General features: G+C 40.5%; 1 protein-coding gene across 1 annotated transcript in view; it reads left to right on the forward strand.

Moving 5' to 3' along the window:
- LOC108720028 (molybdenum cofactor sulfurase) overlaps positions 1-20,029 on the forward strand; it is a 189,410-nt gene that overhangs the window by 120,620 nt on the left and 48,761 nt on the right. The window contains exon 7 of the mRNA XM_018269391.2: positions 19,381-19,497. Within this exon, the coding sequence (XP_018124880.1) occupies positions 19,381-19,497 (117 nt within the window). The remainder of the gene's footprint in view (positions 1-19,380; positions 19,498-20,029) is intronic.

Here is a 20,029-nt window from a genome sequence, read left to right on the forward strand (position 1 = left end):
ACTGAAATAAGAAACTTTCTAAATACAGTCAATTAAATATGCTGCATTGTTTCTGGTATAATCAAGTTTATCTTCACTATGCCTCTCTCAGCATCTTTTTCTCTTCATTCTGTTGTCATGCAGCTGTTGGGTGTCAGATATTCATTGACAGTTAGATCCAATATATGTTATAGGGGGCTTCCTTTCCTAGCAGATGTATTAGAGTTCACTCAAATAAGTGATTCCAGTACAAACAAAATCTAACAAAATAACTGCCTTTTGCATAAATCCTGCATGTAGAGAGGCAGGATTTCTGGTGATTTTAATAGAGTGAGCTCTAATACATCTTCTAGGCAAAACAGGCCCGCCTATAATATATATTGGATCTAATTGTCCATGAATATCTGCCACCCAACTCCTGCATGAAGAGAGAATAAAGTGGAACGGATGCTGAGAGAGGAATAGTGAAGATAAGTTTGATTATTTCAGAAACAGTACCGACTGTTTAATTGATTGTATTTAGAAAGATTCTTATTTCAGTATGCTGAAGCTCATATTAAATTTTCATTTTTGCGATAGTTCCCCTTTAAATGTTGACATTCATTCTTTTTCACAGAATAAATGACTTCACTAATTGAACTCCACACTACTATTGTTTGGAACAAGATATTATTTTGAACACTGCTATTATTTTGAACAAGCCTCAATTAATGATTCAATTACACCAAATCTGCAGCATATACGTCATAACTGTTGGGTCTACTACACCTACTAGTAAATTATTTGCCATGTAGAAATATAATTTTTACCAAAAACAGTGATTGATTATGTTAGTGACATCAACTGTATGAACACAACTGTATGTTTATAAATGTTACTGTATATAAGTGCTTCATTCCTCTTTGTGATATAGAGATATTGATACATTTTTGTACTTTCTCTTTGGCTTAACAAAGGTCACGTTGCATGCCTGAAATGTAGCCTGGAATTTAAATGTCATTTTTTTTCTACTGAATATCGCTCTTCTTTAATATACTTTTTAAAATGTGTAAGTGCGTGCAGGAGGAATGTATCAGCAGTTCCCTAACAAAGCTATGCACTTTTAAGTTATTTTTATCAAAGGATGCTGCTACAAGTTGTGTGTATTTTTCTGCTTTGGAGTTATCCAACAGCTGTTTTAAAGAAGAATATACTGTAGAACCCCCATTTTAAATTTTTCAGGGGGCCAGAAAAAAAATGGTGGAAAATCCAGGAAAATTTAAAATTGGGAAATGTATTATGCATAATACATACATGGGACCACAAAACAACAATGTAAAATAAGGGAAAACTTAAACTCGGGATGTAAAATTGAGGTTTCACTGTATGTTAAGACTACACTTTAAATTTTACAGTCATTGTTATAGTCACATGGTCATATTAATGCAAAAATCCAATCCATCTCATACTATCAGCTGATTGTTTCAAATCCTCCATGTATATAAGCAAACCAGAAACAGAGTAGTGAGTGTCAGGCTTGCTTAGAGGATTTTCACTTGTAAATGCCATTTTTATTTTCTCCAAGTATTGCACGCAGAAGAAGAGAGACAATTACATTTGTTGCATCTCTGTAACCTTGCTAGCTGTTACTTTTTTCGGTATGTAAAAAATGACAGACATATAGAGGTAGCTCTAAAAGTCAATGTTTTGTGTGCTTTTCCTTTCCACGTGCAAAAAACTTGCTGGTATGGTAACTGGATTCTGTTATGTATTAGGAACACAAAACAGGACATTTTTAATTAAAACTATAGAATGCTTCATCCCTTAGAAGCATCAACATTGTAATACAAAACTTTTTCAATGACTCTAGGTGGTAAAGGCTTTGTCTGATGCAACTTGGATCACAGAGCATTCCATGGTAAACAATCTTAATCCAGGCATCACTCAAAGGATATTTTAGATACCCACGGTCAGTCTACCTGTGAAGGTACTAGAGGTTCTCCCATCAATCAGTTCTTATGTCCACCTACAACTACTGTATATAACAAAATGCAGCATTAAAGAATCCCGTCTGTCAGCTGATCATCATGCCATTTACTACAATGTCCTGTCCGGATTTCCTAATTTGGAAATTAAAAGTTTTCAACCGACAAACCGGGCTGTCCGGGTGAAAAAAAGACAGATGGAAACCCTAATTATACCCTATACCCTGTAAGGTTTGAAGCAATATTCAGAAATTTAATATGTACTGATAACTTTTGTAAAATTTAGCAGTAGTTTGGAGTAGAAAGACATTTACCTTTTTAAATTAGCCAGAATGTGTTATTTCCCTGGGTAAATCTATTGTTAATGGTACTTTTCACTCTTATATTGCACTTTGCAATATAAATTACAGTATGCTGTTATTTGCAGAATACTGCTTTGATTTGGTGGTGTGGTACTGAGGAATTTTTAGGTTATATTCCAGAGACGTGGAATTACACTCAAAATCAGGTTTAAAAATTACAAAATTAAATTTCATAAAGCTGAAAAAAATGAATATATAATTTTCCTAGGTATACTAAAATTTCTTCAGGACGTACCTCTAAACAGAGCAAGCAAGATACTGTATGTTTAAAAAAAACAGTAAATGTATTGCAAAACTCAGCTGGTAATTAAAGGTCTAATAGTCACTAGATGTGTGCAAGTTCATTATTTTGATTTTATTCTTTGAAATTTATATCTGCTTACCACAGTTTGGCAGTATGGAGTAGAAGGAATGTTACCTTTTTAAATTAGCCAGAATATGTTATTTCCATAAATAGAAGTTGTCCCTGATGTTTTCATTATTTTACTTATGCTATGAAATTTGCCTACTACAGGTTTATATAATATGTTTTTGCATTTGAGTTTCCTAACATCTATGCATGAGTCATATCATATTTAATATGTGTTATGCAGGCCTACAGTGTAAAGTAAATACTTTCCATGTCTGTACTGAAGTAATGTATCAGGGTTAAATATTTTTATAGCGTTGTCAAAGGACTGTGTGTCACGATCGCCGCCCGGAGCAGGTCCAAGAGCTCCGGGCGGCGCGTCCCTCCTTGCCGGCGTCGCTTCCAAAATGGCGGCACCCATGGCCGCCACGTGGGTAGCGGCGCCGGCGCGATGACGTCAGCGTGCCGACGTCGGCGCAAGGGCGTCAAAGACGTCACAATGGCGCCAATGACGTCACAATGGCGCCAAATTCAAAATAAAAACGCCAACTAGACGCCAGAATGGCGCCCAAGTATAGGACTACTTTCCCTATAGTATCCTGGGTTTCCTGTGAAGCTTTATTGCTATATCTTGTTCCTGATTTATATTCTGACCCTTTGCCTGGACTTTGGACTTTGCTGATATCTGCCTGCCTGTGAACTTTTGCCTGGATCTCGACTACTCTTTTGATTAACCCTTTGGACACCGCGAACTCAAGAGGGCTTCCTCCTCGATCCTGACAACCTCCCTGGTGGGAGCATCCCGGCTCCCTGACAGTGTGTACTTCTGGTTAAATGAAAAGCAAAATAGTAAAATTACCATTTGTTAGTAAGTATTACTTTATATATTTAACAACACTGAACGGGAGTACGAAGGTTGTGATACATGGAACATTTTTTTAATTGAATTTGCTAACAAGTAAAATGGGGCCCTAATGAAAAACAAAATGACATGCATGGCTACACCACTGAACTAGTGCAGCCAGTTATGTCAAAACTCTGCCCATGATCCATCAAAACTCCCACCTATTCTCCACAAACCCTGCCCCTTTTCAACCCTGATAAACTATAGGTTTGCTGACCTACATGAAAGAAGGGCTAGAATAGGGTCTGGGTATTAACCCTTTGTTACCTGGATGAACCACCCGTCGGGTGGGGGACAACCTGGAAGGAGACAGGGATTCGCTTCAAACAGCTCTTTATTCGTCAAGGCATACATCAGAACATCAGTTTAAACCAACAGGGCTCTATTCCCCAAGCCTTTCAGCTTTACATTCACTGGACTGCACATGGTCAGGTAGGTTCACTCTCACAGACACCCCTCCTGGGTCCTGACTGGCTCTGGCAGCCAAACCTAGCCTCTTAAGCCTTGACTGACTCATTCACTCCTTGTAGGGGCCACAGCCGCCAATGCTAGTCCCTGGCTAACTTACTCCCCAAGTGTGAAGTGTTTTAAAACAGTTTTCTGTACAGTGAATTATAAGAAAGAAATACTAATGTTGTCTTACAGTTGATATTCTGCATGTTTCACATCAGTATTGTTTTGGAATGGATAACTGAGAACTAAGTCTATTTATATATGTGTTGCAGAATAGAGGGCCTTTTAACCTTTCCCAGATTTAGAACTCCATTGTTCTTGAATCATTAGTTTTACTCTATTTCTCTGCTGCATTTTTAAACAAACTTGGGTTAGCATAGTTGACAAAAAGAGAGTTCAAAAAGATATTTCTGAAATAAGATTCTGTGAAGTCAAAAATTCTCACCTATGACACTTTTTTCATATGCAATTTGCCATTAATCATTGCAGGTGCTTCCTTTGCAACATCTGGCAATAATATGCATGCAATTTTTGACAAAAAATATGTGAAGTTGCATAAGCCATTTTGTTAGGGATGGTATAATTTTCCCAATGCTAATGCTGCTTTAATCATGTGTAATGTCAAGTACTGTATATCAATGTTATTAGAGTGCAGTTTGCTAGGCACAGGTCTGCATCATAAGCATTACAGTTAATAACTGCCAGGTCTAGGCTGGCAATACTTCTATGGTTTGCATGTGACAATGCATGCAATTCAACACTGCACTCTAAAACAATGCAACAGCACACACTGCTAGTTTGCAAAAGTGGGAACTGCACAGGAACCTTTACAAATAATATCAAACACCCCACGAATTTAAACTATTATGGCAATTCACTAAAAGAACAATCATGTGTTTTCAAAAGTTTATCTACAAGGACTCCAAGGTCCTTTTCCATAATTGATTTGCTTGATACAGTCCCATTAAGGGTATAAGTGGCTTGGATATTTACATCCCCGGTGCATGACTTTACGTTTATCGACATTAAGGGGTTTATTTATTAAAGTCAGATTTTTTTTTTTCTGGTCGGACTTTTAAAGGGTAAAATACATCTTTTTCGTAGAAAATACAAACTAGAATTTTTCGTGAATTATTAAACCCAGATGGTGTCCAAAAAAAGTCTGAAAAAAGTAATCCATCTCAGACCTGCCAAGTTCATGTAGAAGTCAATGGCAGATGTCCCATGGGTTTTGTTCAATAATCTGAAGATTTTGTGGTTTTCAGGAGATAATTAGAAAAAGTCGCAGATTTCAGGCATCAAATTTGAAAAAGTGAGTTTTTGGCGAGTGGTTTGTTTTCAGAAAATAGTTAGAACATTTTGGATTTTGGTAAATAACCCCCTGAATCTCATTTGCCACTTAGATTGCCAGTTTGTCAAGATCCTGCTGGAACTATGCTGCTTCCTGGATTGAATTACTTGGGCTTCATAGTTTTGTGTCATCTGCAAACACTGATACATTACTTATAATACCCTCCAATTCATTAATGAACAAGTAAAATAAAAGTGGACCCAATACAGAGCTCTGATGGACCTTACTGAGAACCTTACTCCAGGTGGAGAATGTACCACCCTCTGTACCCAATCATATAGCCAGTTTGCTATCCATGGAGCCAAACAGCCCTTGGTCATTTGTGGGGCACTGTATCAAATGCTTTGACGAAATCCAAATAGATCACATCTACTGCTCCCCTGCTGTCCAGCATCGTATTTACCTCATCATAAAGAGCAGTCAAATTTGTCTGACATGACCTATCCTTCATAAAGTCATGCTTATTACTGCTCATAATGTTATTCACCAGGACAAAATTTTGAATGTGATCCCTTAACAAACTTTCAAATAATTTGCCCACCATAGATGTCAAATTTACTGGCCTATAATTGTGAGGCTAAGATTGTAATCTCTTTAAATATAGAAATTACTTCAGCTTTCCTCCAATCAATAGCTACCATACTAAAGGCCAGTCTAAAATTGAACTAAAGCTCACTTAGTACTCAAGGGTGTATTTCATCAAGCCACTGACTAGTTTGTGGTGAGCCAACAGTGCAGCTATGAGGTGGACTTTGGAACTCTGACTCCTCTATTGTATACACTGAAGAAAATAACTGATTTAGCACAATTGCCTTTTCAATATTTGTTACAGCCATACTGGTACCATTATTTAAAGGAGCAACACTCTCAACCTGCATCTTTTTACTATTAATATACTTTAAAAAAACTTTTTTGGGTTAGTCTTAGGCTCTGCCGCAATGTGCTCCTCATTTTCTATCTTTGCCTTCCGGATTGCTTTTTTTTCAACATTTATTATAGTGTTTGTATTTGTATGCAGCTTCTGTCTAGTGTTTGTATGCAACTTCTGTCCCTACAGACTTGTAGTTTTTAAATTATTTCTTATTAACTTCTTGATAAAGCCACATAGGGTGGTTCTTAGTGCTTCAACATTTACCTTAAAGGGATACTGTCATGGAAAAACATGTTTTTTACAAAATGTATCAGTTAATAGTGCTACTACGCAGAATCCTGCATTGAAATCCGTTTTTCAAAACAAGAAATAGATTTTTTTATATCTAATTTTAAAATTTGCTATGGGGCTAGACATTTTGACATTTCCCAGCTGCCCTCAGGTCATGTGACTTGTGCTCTGATAAACTTCAGTCACATTTTACTGCTGCACTGCAAGTTGGAGTGATGTCATTACCCCTCCCTCCTACAAGCTGCTGTAATATAAATAGAGCCTTGTCTGCTGAGCCTGTCAATTGAACAATAGGCAGGTATCAAGATAAGCTCCCACTGACACCACTTCAGAAGGACTGAAATAAGATAGTCCTGTGATCACTGCCCCCACTTACGTTTCAAAAACAAATATATAAATATACACACAGAATTCATTTTGGGCACTGGAAAGAATATTTTATATAGATAGTTTATTATATTTGTTTACACAAAAATGAATGGCAGAAACACAGGAGTACACTCCCAGGACTGATGACAGGGAATAGAAAAAAAGGATAAAATAAGGAGGACATACTTGAAAATCAGGGAAACTGAGGAGGAAGTCTAGGAAGGGTTTAAATAGCTCAGGAGAAAGGAGGCAGTAAGTAGTTAATGAAAAAAAGGGAAAATTATAACATACTTACCGTGATTTTCCTTTCCTGGTACCTCTCCATATCAGCACTCTCCGGGATAGCTCCTCCCCTCACCCTCAGGAAGAACCCCTCCCCCAAGTAATTAAATACCATCCACAGGAACTCACCCGCGTCGCGTTAAAAGCTTGAACCAGGTAAGAACCCTAGGGAGGGGATTGCTGATATGGAGAGGTACCAGGAAAGGAAAATCACGGTAAGTATGTTATAATTTTCCCTTTTCCCTGGCCCTCTCCATATCAGCACTCTCCGGGATATAGCAAGCTACCGGAATAAGGGCGGGACCATGCAATTGAATGCAAAATGTTTTAATGAACATAGGAGACAGAGGACAACACATTACAGCCAAATTCTGCACGTTCCGCTGAAGCCACGTCCAAGCGATAGTGTGAGATAAAAGTATTGGGTGATGCCCAGGAGGCCGCCCTACATATCACCTCTAGAGGAGTTCCTGTCTCCGCCGCCCAGGAAGCCGCTTGACCTCTGGTTGAGTGAGCTTTTACCGCTGGCACCTGCAGACCTCTTGCAGTATATGACTTCATCTTAATCCATCTGGAAATGGTAGGAGTAGAAGCCGCCTCTCCTTTCCTCTTGCCGCCTGGAAGGACAAAAAGTCTATCCGCCTTCCTAAAGGATTGGGTTGCTTGGCAGTATGCCTTGACTGTCCTTCCCACGTCTAGAAGATGTAAAGGATGATCTTCTGTTTCCTCTGACCTTCCTCTAAATGAAGGAAGGGATAGTTCGACTCGAATGTGGAAATCTGTGACCACCTTAGGCTTGAATGAAGAGACAAATTTTAGAATTACTTTATCCTGAAGAAATATAGGGCAATTTTCTGTACATTTTAGGGCTTGCAGCTCCCCAACCCTTTTTGCTGAAGTCACTGCTACCAGAAAATGGTTTTTAAAGTCAAATGCCACAAAGATGATTCCTGAATTGGTTCAAATGGGTCAGATGAAAGAAACTCCAGCACTGATGGAAGATCCCACTGTGGACAGGATGGTCTCTTAGGAGGAAGGATTCTGATGGCTGCTCTGAAAAATTTAATTATTAGCGGATGCAGAGCCCAACGGACCCCTGAGAAGGTTGAAATAGCGGTCACATGGGTTTTGAGGGTACTCACTCTTAATCCCTTGTCTAATCCCTTTTGAAGGAATTCGAGAATTTCCCCTATTGAGACCGAAGAGTTATGTAAAGACTCCTTGCTTCTTTCTTTAACGAATGCTTTCCAAATGCTACAATATCTTGAATCTGTCGAGGATTTCCTAGACTTCATTAGCACCTCAACAACTCTGTTTGAAAGACCTTGAGCCTCTAGACCCTTCCGCTCAATCTCCAAGCCGTCAGGGCTAAGGGAGCTGGATCCGGGTGTATGAATGGTCCCTGAATCAGTAGATCCCTGGAATATGGCAACTTCCAAGGAGGACACACTGATAGTCTGATCAGTGTCGGGAAGCACGGACGCCTCGACCATGCTGGAGTAATACATAACAATTCCCCTCTGACCTCCACTAACTTCTGCAGCACCCTCGGAATCAGAGGAAGAGGAGGAAAGACATAGCATAAAGTCGTTGGCCAAGGTTGGACTAGGGCATCTATTGCTAATGCCTTGGGATCTGTCCTTCTCGCAAAGAATTTCTTGCATTTGGTGTTGCTTTGTGAGGCCATCAGGTCCATACAAGGTATCCCCCACATCCTCATCAACTGACTGAAAATCCTGGGATGCAACTGCCATTCGTGAGGATCCAACGTACTCCGACTTAGAAAGTCTGCTTCCCTGTTTAATTTGCCTGGAAGATGCACCGCAGTCATCTCCGCCACGTGTTGTTCTGCCCAGGCAAATAATGGCTCTGCTTCTGACAATAGAGAAAGGCTTCTTGTTCCTCCCTGTCTCCTGACATAGGTGACTGCTGAAGTATTGTCGCATCTGATTTTTATTCTGTGACCCTCCAGATCCTTTTGGAAACTTTGCAGTGCTTGAAGAATGCCTCTTATCTCTAGAACATTTGATGGCTCTTCTGATGAGGGCTGCAGCCAAGATCCTTGAGCTGCTTTTCCTTCTAGCACAGCCCCCCATGCTGAACCGGAGGCATCTGTCGTGAGAACAGTCCAATCTTTTGGAAACAGAGGCACTCCTGCTGATAGACACTCTGGCTGAATCCACCAAGACAGGGCCTCTCTGAGATTCTGGTTGACTGGAATCTGTACTGATGGATTGAGAACACCTCCTGACCAAATAAGAAGAACCTGAATAAATCTCATGTGCCAATGAGCCCAGGACACTAGGCGAATTGCTGATGCCATCATCCCTAGGAGGCGGGCCAATATACTGGCTGAGATGACTGTTGACAGGCAAACCTGATGCACTAATCCGCGAATGTCCTGCTGTCTTTGGCTGGACAATAATATCCGGCCACTTTTTGAATTCAGATCGGCTCCCAAGAAGGACACCTCCTGTGCCGGTTCCCTCTGGCCTTTTTCGGAATTGAGACACCATCCATGATCTTGCAGAAAACGAATTACCCTGTCCCTGTGGGATATTGCCAGCTCTCTTGATGATGCCAGAAGAATCAAATCGTCCAGGTAGTGGAATATTCTTATACCCTGCCATCTCAGATATGCCACCATGGTTATCAAGACCTTGGAAAATACCCTCGGAGCTGTGGCTAGCCCAAAGGGAAGAGAAACAAACTGGAAATGGTGACCCTGTACCTTGAATCTTAGATACACCTGGCGTGATTTTGCCACTGGGATGTGATAGTAAGCATCCTGAATGTCCAGGGTACACATCCAGACATTTCGACAAATCTCCGCTCTTACGGACTCCAGAGATTCCATCCTGAATCTTCTGACATGGAGAAAACGATTTATTGGCCTTAAATTTAGTATTGGGCGCCACGACCCCGATGTCTTGTGAACCAGGAAAAACTGGGAATAAAAACCTTTTCCCTGTTCCTGTCTGGGTACTGGAATGATGACCCTTTGGGTTATCATTTGATCCAAATGAAATTGCATGGCTCGTCTTTTTTCCACAGACGTTGGCCATGGTGAGGTAAGGATCCTTGAAGGAGGCAAAGGACCCTTGAACTCCAGTCTGTACCCTTCCTTTATAATGCTGAGAACCCACTGATCTTCTGTGGATCTTTCCCAGGCGACCAGAAAATGCTGCAACCTTCCTCCTATCTCTGGCCCCTGGGGACCCCTCCCTTCAGAAGGGCTTGCAGGATGAGGAAGGGGTAAAGGGCTTGGAACTAAACTGCCGAAAGGAACTTGACTGATTTCCAGAGAAAGTGTCCGATCTAACCGGTTCCTTCCTACCCCTGAAGGATCTAGGTTCCGAATTAGTTCTAGACTTGAAGGAAAACTTGCTGCGAAAGTTTCTCTTCGGCTGTTTTCGCTTCTTCTGTGGTAGGAATTGACTTTTTCCCCCAGATGCTTTAGAAATCAGCTCCTCCAATTCTTTACCAAAAAGCATTTGTCCCTGAAAAGGCAAGGTACATAAGGCTGATTTTGAGGTAGCATCTGCTTCCCAAGATCTCAGCCACAAAGCCCTTCTGGCAGAAACCGAAAGTGCTAAGGACCTAGAGGCTAGACGAGTAACATCAATTGAAGTGTTAAGAAGAAAGGAAACTCCCATTCTGAGTTCTGTAAGACCCTCCAGAATATCTGACTTTTCACGATCTTCCTTTATAGCCCCCTCTAAGTTCTCTAGCCAAATCTCCATAGCTTTGGTGACTGAGAGACTTGCCACCGCTGGTTTTACTGTTTCCCCTGCGGTCAAAAAAGCCCTTTTCAGGTCCGTATCCACCCTTCTGTCCATGGGGTCCCTCAGTGTAGCCACATCCTCAATAGGAAGCAGCGTAGATTTAGCCAGATGGACTACTGGAGCATCTACAGAAGGAACAGTGCAGATATCTTTAACCTCTTCTTGTTTAAAGGGATAAAGCCTATTAAGTTTTGTTTGGGCTTTCAATCTTGTAGATGTCAACTCTCATTCAGCCTTAATGAGCTCTTTAACATCCTGGTGTAAAGGAAAAGTTTGACCCTTCCTTTTAATTCCAGGGAGAAAGGCAGAGGAAGATGATGCCTGTTTTTCATCAGCCAGTTCCAGAGTGTCCCTAACCGCCTTTATTAATGGACTAACCATGGCAAAATCAAATAAGGGGCAATCGGCATCCTCTGATTCCTCTTCCGACGAGGAACTCCCATCAATAGCTTCTTCCTGAAGTAACTCCGAATCAGGATGCCCCCGATTAGTATTTCTGCCCGAAACAACTGAAGACCTTTCCTGGGACACCGCATTCTTAATCCAAGACATAGTAACATAGTAACATAGTAAGTAAGGTTGAAAAAAGACACATGTCCATCGAGTTCAACCTTTTTTTTTTTTTTATTATTATTAACTACCTATCTGCCAGTTGATCCAGAGGAAGGCAAAAAAACCCATCTGAAGCCTCTCCAATTTGCCTTAGAGGGGGAAAAATTCCTTCCTGACTCCAAAATGGCAATCGGACTAGTCCCTGGATCAACTTGGACTATGAGCTATTTCCCATAACCCTGTATTCCCTTACTTGCTAAAAAGCCATCCAACCCCTTCTTAAAGCTATCTAATGTATCAGCCTGTACAACTGATTCAGGGAGAGAATTCCACATCTTCACAGCTCTCACTGTAAAAAACCCCTTCCGAATATTTAGGCGGAACCTTTTCTTCTAATCGGAATGGGTGACCTCGTGTCAGCTGGAAGGACCTACTGGTAAATAAAGCATTAGAGAGATTATTATATGATCCCCTTATATATTTATACATAGTCATCATATCACCCCTTAAGCGTCTCTTCTCCAGCGTGAACATCTCCAATTTGGCCAGTCTTTCCTCATAGCTAAGATTTTCAATACCTTTTACCAGCTTAGTTGCCCTTCTCTGTACCCTCTCTAATACAATAATCTCCTGTTTGAGTGATGGAGACCAAAACTGTACGGCATATTCTAGATGGGGCCTTACAAGTGCTCTATACAGTGGAAGAATGACCCCCTCCTCCCTTGACTCTATGCCCCTTTTAATACAGCTCAAGACCTTATTTGCCCTTGATGCTGCTGGCTGGCATTGCTTGCTACAGCCAAGTTTATCATCTACAAGGACTCCAAGGTCCTTTTCCATAATGGATTTGCCTAGTGCAGTCCCATTAAGGGTATAAGTGGCTTGGATATTTTTACATCCCAGGTGCATGACTTTACATTTATCAACATTGAATCTCATTTGCCACTTAGCTGCCCAGATTGCCAGTTTGTCAAGATCATGTTGCAAGGATGCCACATCCTGGATGGAATTAATTGGGCTGGATAATTTTGTGTCATCTGCAAACACTGATACATTACTTACAACACCCTCCCCTAAGTCATTAATGAACAAGTTAAATAAAAGTGGACCCAATACTGAGCCCTGGGGGACCCCACTAAGAACCTTTCTCCAAGTAGAGAATGTCCCATTAACAACCACCCTCTGTACCCGATCCTGTAGCCAGTTTCCTATCCACGTGCAAACGACTTCATTAAGCCCAACAGACCTTAGTTTAGAAAGCAGTGGTTTGTGGGGCACAGTATCAAACGCTTTGGCAAAATCCAAATAGATCACATCTACTGCCCCCCCACTATCCAGAATCTTACTTACCACATCATAAAATGCAATCAAATTCGTCTGACATGACCTATCCTTCATAAAGCCATGCTGATTGTTGCTCATAATGCCATTAATTAGGACAAACTTTTGAATGTGATCCCTTAACAAGCCTTCAAATAATTTGCCCACCACAGATGTCAAGCTTACTGGCCTATAATTGCCAGGCTGAGATCGTAATCCCTTTTTAAATATTGGAATAACATCAGCTTTTCTCCAATCCATAGGCACCACACCAGATGACAGTGAATCTGAGAAAATCAGAAATAAGGGCTGGTCTAAGACTGAACTAAGCTCTCTAAGAACCCGGGGGTGTATGCCATCAGGCCCTGGAGCCTTGTTTACATTAATTTGTATTAAAGCTTTTTGAATCATATCCTGAGTCAGCCACTGACTAGATTGAGCTGAACCATTCGTGCAGTTATTAAGTGAGCCTGTGAACCCAGACTCCTCTTTTGTATACACTGATGAAAAGAACTGATTTAACACATTTGCCTTATCTGTATCTGTTACAACCATACTGGTACCATTATTTAATGGAGCAACACTCTCAACCTGCATCTTTTTACTATTAATATATTTAAAAAACTTTTTAGGGTTAGTTTTCACCTCCACCGCAATTAACTCTTCATTTATTTTCTTAGCCTTCCGGATTGCTGATTTCCAACATTTATTACAGTGTTTATATTCATTAAATGCAGCTTCTGTCCCTACAGATTTGTAGTTTTTAAATGCCTTTCTCTTCTTTCCCATTAACTTCTTTACTTCTGTATTAAGCCACACAGGATGATTCTTAGAGCTTCTACGTTTAGTCCTTAAGGGAATAAATTGAGAACAGTAATGATTTAATATCATTTTAAAGGACAACCATTTCTGTTCTGTGTTTTTAGCTGAAAACCTAATGCCCCAATTAATGCTCTGTAGGGCAGCCCTCAAGGCATATAAGTTTATAAACTTGTTGCCATTAACTGATCTAGCAGTACCGTTGCTCCAGTCAATATCTGGGTAATTAAAATCCCCCATTATCATTACTTTACCTAAACTAGCAGCCTTTTCTATTTGCATTAGGAGCTTTGTCTCTTCCTCCTCACTTACATTAGGGGGTCTATAGCATACGCCTACAATTAATTTGCTGGATTCTTTACAATTGGTGAAGAACTCCACCCATACGACTTCTGCCCCCTCATTTTCTAACATAACCTCCTCCTTTATATGAGCTTTTAAATCCTGCCTAACATACAGACATACCCCTCCTCCTTTTTTATTGCCTCTGTCCCTCCGAAACAAAGTATAGTCAAGCGACTCATTCAGCCCTGTTTCGGCCACACCAATCACATCATATTTTCCTTCCATCACCAGCAGCTCCAGCTCTCCCATTTTACCAGTCAGACTTCTTGGATTTGTAAACATACATTTAATACTGGCACCATATTGAACATATGACATGTGGTCCTCCCTATCCTTAACATGACGTCGGATTGAGAGAAGGTCGAACTTCCAGCTGCTTCATTCAAACACACCTGGCACAACCTTTTATTTGGCAGAGGAGGTTCCAAACATGCTAGGCAGGTTCCCAAATCCTCAGCAGATGCACTTGGCCCTGGAGAAGAGGCCTTCTTTTCTTTTGCCTTGGTTCTAGCAGATTTCATCACTGCCAATAAGGAAATAAAGAAGTTAAGAGACCAATAGAGGAAGGTTCCAATTTCTCTCTTTTTTTTTTTTTTTTACCTCAACCTGAAAAGTAGACTTGCGAGGGTGGCGGCTGGTAACCCAGAGAATGCCTAAAATAAAACAAAATAAAATAAAACTGGGACTAATCATATTAGCCCCAATAGGCATCCATCCAGGCACCTTACTTACAGAGAAGGATATGGCTCCCGCCTCAGGCGTGGACAGACAGAAAATGAACGCCAGATACTCAGCGCAGCCCACTTCCTGTGTATCTTTAACTACCGCGCTACAATCTTCCGCCACCCTCCGCGTCCGGCAAAAATGTCGTATCCTGCTCCTGTGCTGTCGCGCGCAGGAGGTAGGACCCAGTATGCAATGGCCGCCGATAGCATTTCCGCGTATCGGGTAAGCTGCCAAACGGGGGAACATGGAGCATTACAGCACAGCCCTGATCACCTTGCCGATGCTGCTTTATGCGGACAGCCACCAAGTCTCACAGACGGGAGGACAGTCAGGGATTGGACCCTACCGCAATTAGGCATCCATGCGAGGAAAAAGGCTTTGCAGCCAAAAAAACCTCTGTTCCGGACCGCATTCGGCAGGCCCCTGCTACCCTTCAGGGAAAAAGACTCCTTCAAAGGAGTGTTTGGTGAAGAAGAACTAAAAAAAGACGCAGGTGAGTTCCTGTGGATGGTATTTAATTACTTGGGGGAGGGGTTCTTCCTGAAAGTGAGGGGAGGAGCTATCCCGGAGAGTGCTGATATGGAGAGGGCCAGGGAAAGAAGTATTGCAGGCAGGAAAGGAGCAAGGCCTGTGTGAGGTGGATAGCAGAGGGAACTCACAGCTCCTTTAGCTCATCTAGTAACCAGTAAAACAAACTAGGAAGGCAGCAAGGAGAGAAAGTTCCCCCCTCCAAAGAAATGCAGAGAACAAACTTACAGAACGGCAGGAGCTTTGATAGTGTCTGTGGGAGGAGGGGCTGCTAGTGCAGCTGTAGAGCAGGACGTAGGAAAGTGAAAGTAATTGCTTCCCTGCAAACCATGTGACCTCTCTCCTCCAAACATCACACGCATGGGCAGAGAGGGGAGGGGGAGTGTACAGCTAGATTCTCATGTCGTAGTGCGACCTGGCTTTTCATTACAGAGTGGCTGCCTCCAAGCACGACAGCATCTGTCGTCATTTTAAACTTTTTTATTTTTTGCATTCTTATAAAAAACACACATCCATAAACACTGTCTGGCAAATAAAATGTTAATCCACAAATCCATGCATAAGTTATTTTAGTTTATTTTGTCATGGGGGCTTCCATTTCTGCTCATTACACATTCATCCTCTGCTGCTCTAACAGCAGGCACAGCATTACCTGTGTGCTTGGAGGCAGCCACTCTGTAATGAAAAGCCAGGTCGCACTAGGACATGAGAATCTAGCTGTACACTCCCCCTCCCCTCTCTGCCCATCGGTGTGATGTATGAGGAGAGAGGTCACATGGTTTTTTCAATTCGAAATTCGATAAATATGCCCCTCAATATCTTCTAAATCGTTTTAAATGACAAATATTTTTGTTCTGTCTTTTCAGCAGAAAACAATGCCCCAGCCTATGCTGTGAAGGCAGCCCTTAAGGAGCGAAAATTGCTTTTATGAAATTCAGGCTTTTGTTGTTCCAGTGTATATTTGTTTTTTGCACCGAACACTTAATCAAATCACATTATGGTCATTATTACCCAGGGGTTTAATTACTGCACATTTGCTATACATTTCAATCATTAGAGAACTTGATCAAGTATACCATGGTTTCTGGTTGGCTCCTCAACAATCCGTGCCATAGAATTGGCAAGCAAAAAGTTTATAAACTTGTTCCCATTAACTCTCCTGGCAGTACTGTTTGTTCCAGTTAATATCTAGGTAATTAAAATCACCCATTATCATTACTTTCCCCAAACGAGCAGCCTTTTCTATTTGCACCAGGAGCTTAGCCTTCTCCTCCAACTCACTTACATTAGGGGGTCCAAAGCATCGCCCTACAATGAATTTGCTGGACTCTTTACAATTGGTGAAGTGCTCCACCCATAAGGCTTCAGACACCTTATTTTCTAACATCACCTACTTCTTTATATTTGCTTTTAAATCCTACGTAACAAACAGACATACCCCATCTCCTTTTCTATTGCCTGTGTCCTTCGGAAACCAAATATAGCCACTGATATTAACTGCCCAGTCATGCGACTCATTCAGCCATGTTTTAGCCACCTCCAGCTCTCCCATTTCAGCAGTCAGACTCCTTTCATTTGAAAACATACACGTCGTTGTCCATTTATGTAAATTTGCTTATTTTTACAAATTCAACACATGGAATATGCTGAGCTTAGTACGTGTCAAACTTTATTGCCACTTGATTTGTATTTAAACATCACAGCTGTTAATAATGATACAAAATGCCAATGTTTGCCAATGGTGAAGGGCACAAACACATAAATCATAACATTTTCCACATTTTACTTTTTTTCAGCTAGTGGGTTTTTACACCTCATTTTCCTGCTTACTAGATCAACAACCCTATATTGAAAAAAAGCCCTAATTTTAGAGTTCATATTCAAAAGTGTGCTGTCCCTTTTCTAAGCTATTAACAAGACAAAACAACAACCAAATTAAAAAATAGCAGTCTGAAGGTATGCCAAGCTATGGTTTTCATATTATGACCACTCCACAGGAAGAATTACAGGCACTAAGCAGTGTGTGTGGTTTTCTCTCTCTTTCTCTGATCTATTGATATATGCCTGATTTTGTTATTATGCCTGAGGTTTGGCTGATTTTTTTTTTTTTTTAATTAAGGGACAAGTTTTAACCCTTTTAGTGCCACCGTTCGTAGAATTTATGATCTGTGGATAAAAGGACTCAAGTGCCGCAGATAATAGATTCTACAAATGCAGTACTTCCGGTTGGGGGTGGAGCGTGCGACTTGAAAAGAATCGCACACTCATTCCCCGCTCGTTCCCCAACCCCTAGTCAGCTAACAAAAGCGGGGAACACCTGGCCCCTGGGGTGCTATTGCCAAGGGAACCCATGGCAGCAGCAGTCACGTGAAATCTACATGTCCTGCTGCTGCCGCTCTTCCTGGATCCCCAGTGCTGCCCCCCTACCAGATCATGTACAAACACACACTAATACAAACTTACATACACACATACATTCTTTTGGGGGATCAGGGGGGTCACACACATTCACAGCACTAACACACTCATATAACACACAATTTTCCAAGTGTAGACACATATATACACACTTACACAATTTTGTGCCTTTTTTATCTGTTTTTTTGCATGAAAAAACTTTTTAAATGCCATTGTAATAGCGTATTTGCTGACTGCACTGCTCAATACCTTTTGTATGTTATTTCAGTGATTATATTGCATTTTGGTGGTTTTTTTTTGGTGCATTTTAGCCATTTTATTGCATGTTTAGCCATTTTATTGCAATTGCACTTCTCTGTAGATGTTGCTTGCTTTTTCTGTCCAAACTAGAATATTCAAACTGTGATTCTGACTGATTACTGATTATACTAGATGGAAAAAAAGGTATTGATTTTTTTTTTGGATTTTAGTGATTTTGTTACAATTTGCACTGTTTTTTGTTACTTCGTTTTGCCCGTGGAAATTTTGTCTGCTATGCTGTATATCCATTTTGGAGTCTCTAAACACCAGATACTTTGGTAATCCTATGCACAATGGGCATCAAACTGTTCATTGGACAGTTGGTACCTAATGATATGTGGGAGATATGTACTTGCAAAGAGAGTTTGGAGGTGATTTTTCATAAATTTGATGGTTACCCATTTTGGACTCAACAGAATCTGTAATTTGTTTGCTGGGGTAAACCTTCTATTCCAAAAGTACGCCATATTCCGCTGTAGTGCTTTTAAATTCAGTAATTTACTGCTGAGAGTTTTTGATCTATAGAAGTCAGAAATCTTCATAAAACTATACATATCTGGTATTGTCATGTTCAAGACACTTAAGGCTTTTCAAATCAGTTGAAGTTTTGTGCATGAAATAAAATATTTTTCTGGTATTAATCCCTATATAGTGGAAAATGGCAATTTTTAATTTTGTTTGGTATTTAGAGCTCTAAACATGCATCAGAAGTCTAAATACACAAATAAATAGGCAGATTTAGAAAGCTCAGGTTCTCCCAAAAAAAAACAACAATGTATAGTTTCCCTAGGGAAACTAAAAATCCCCCCCCCCAGAAAATCCCCCTAAAATGAGAGAGTGTGAAATGTTTAAAAAAAGTGCAAATGAAATGTGAAATTCTGTGGGCACTTAGGGGTTTAACATTTCATGGGTCAGTTATGTTATATAGGGCTAATTACTTTATGTCCTGACAATTTTTTTTAATAGGTGTTAAAGGAAATAGATCTGGTTGGGAAGCATTTGTCAAATATCAAACTATTCAACCTGGCCTATTGAATCTACCGGCCAGTTCCTATAAATTCCTAAAAATACCAAGGAGGATATTTACTAAAGAATGCATTTTTTTTCGTCAGACTGAAGTAAATTTACCAGTGTATTTTTTTCCCATATGATTATAGTGAAGAGCACATACTGACAAGTTTATGCCAAAAAAAGACAACGCATGTGAGATATAAGTATGGAAGATATGACATATATAATGAAATGCAAAAGTGTCTGCTCTATCTTTGGAATGGCAGTTTGCCAGTCTGAGCCTGTTTCAATTACTGTAGTGGAAACTATGCAGTTAAGCTTTTACTAAATTGCCATATTTTTGAAGTTTTGCACTGGTTTAATAATAAAAATATCCTAAGTCTAAAATTTCTATTTTGCAGGTTGACAAGTTGGCTAGCCTTTATAATATCCAATTCCGCACAGGGTGTTTTTGCAATAATGGAGCATGCCAAAAACATCTTGGAAACAGCAATATGGATATTAAACTGAATCTTAAGGTAAGTTAGTTATCAGGTGTCCGTTTTGAAAAATTTAAAAACCATATACTGATTCAGTTTATCATCTAATACATTCTAATGAGAGAAAATCTATTGTAGAAAAAAAAATGTTTGCACCTACTGTGTAACAAAGCAATAAAGAGAGATATTTCTTTGACACACCATCACTCACTCTTTAAATGAATGCTGTTAAATGAAAAATATGATGCTATGCAGGTCCAGGGCCTAGGCAAAATTTTAGGGGAGGCATGCCGCCCTGCCACATCCTAAGGAGCACTGGGTGCCGACGCTAGGTCTGTGCAGCCGGCGCTAGGACCGTGCGGCCACAGGAGGGGGCGCGAAGCTTCCGCTCTGGCCTCGGGGCGCCGTTTGAATAAATACAGCCCTGATGCTATGCAACATATTGGGTTTTCAAAAATAAATTGAAAAACCACTATTTGTAAGATGAACAATATGATTATTGCCACGCCACGCAAAAGACAGTTTAAAGGTGTTAAATGATTTTGAAATATATTCTTTTGACTCAAAACAT

Source organism: Xenopus laevis, chromosome 6S (assembly GCF_017654675.1).
Source record: "Xenopus laevis strain J_2021 chromosome 6S, Xenopus_laevis_v10.1, whole genome shotgun sequence".
NCBI lineage: Eukaryota > Metazoa > Chordata > Amphibia > Anura > Pipidae > Xenopus > Xenopus laevis.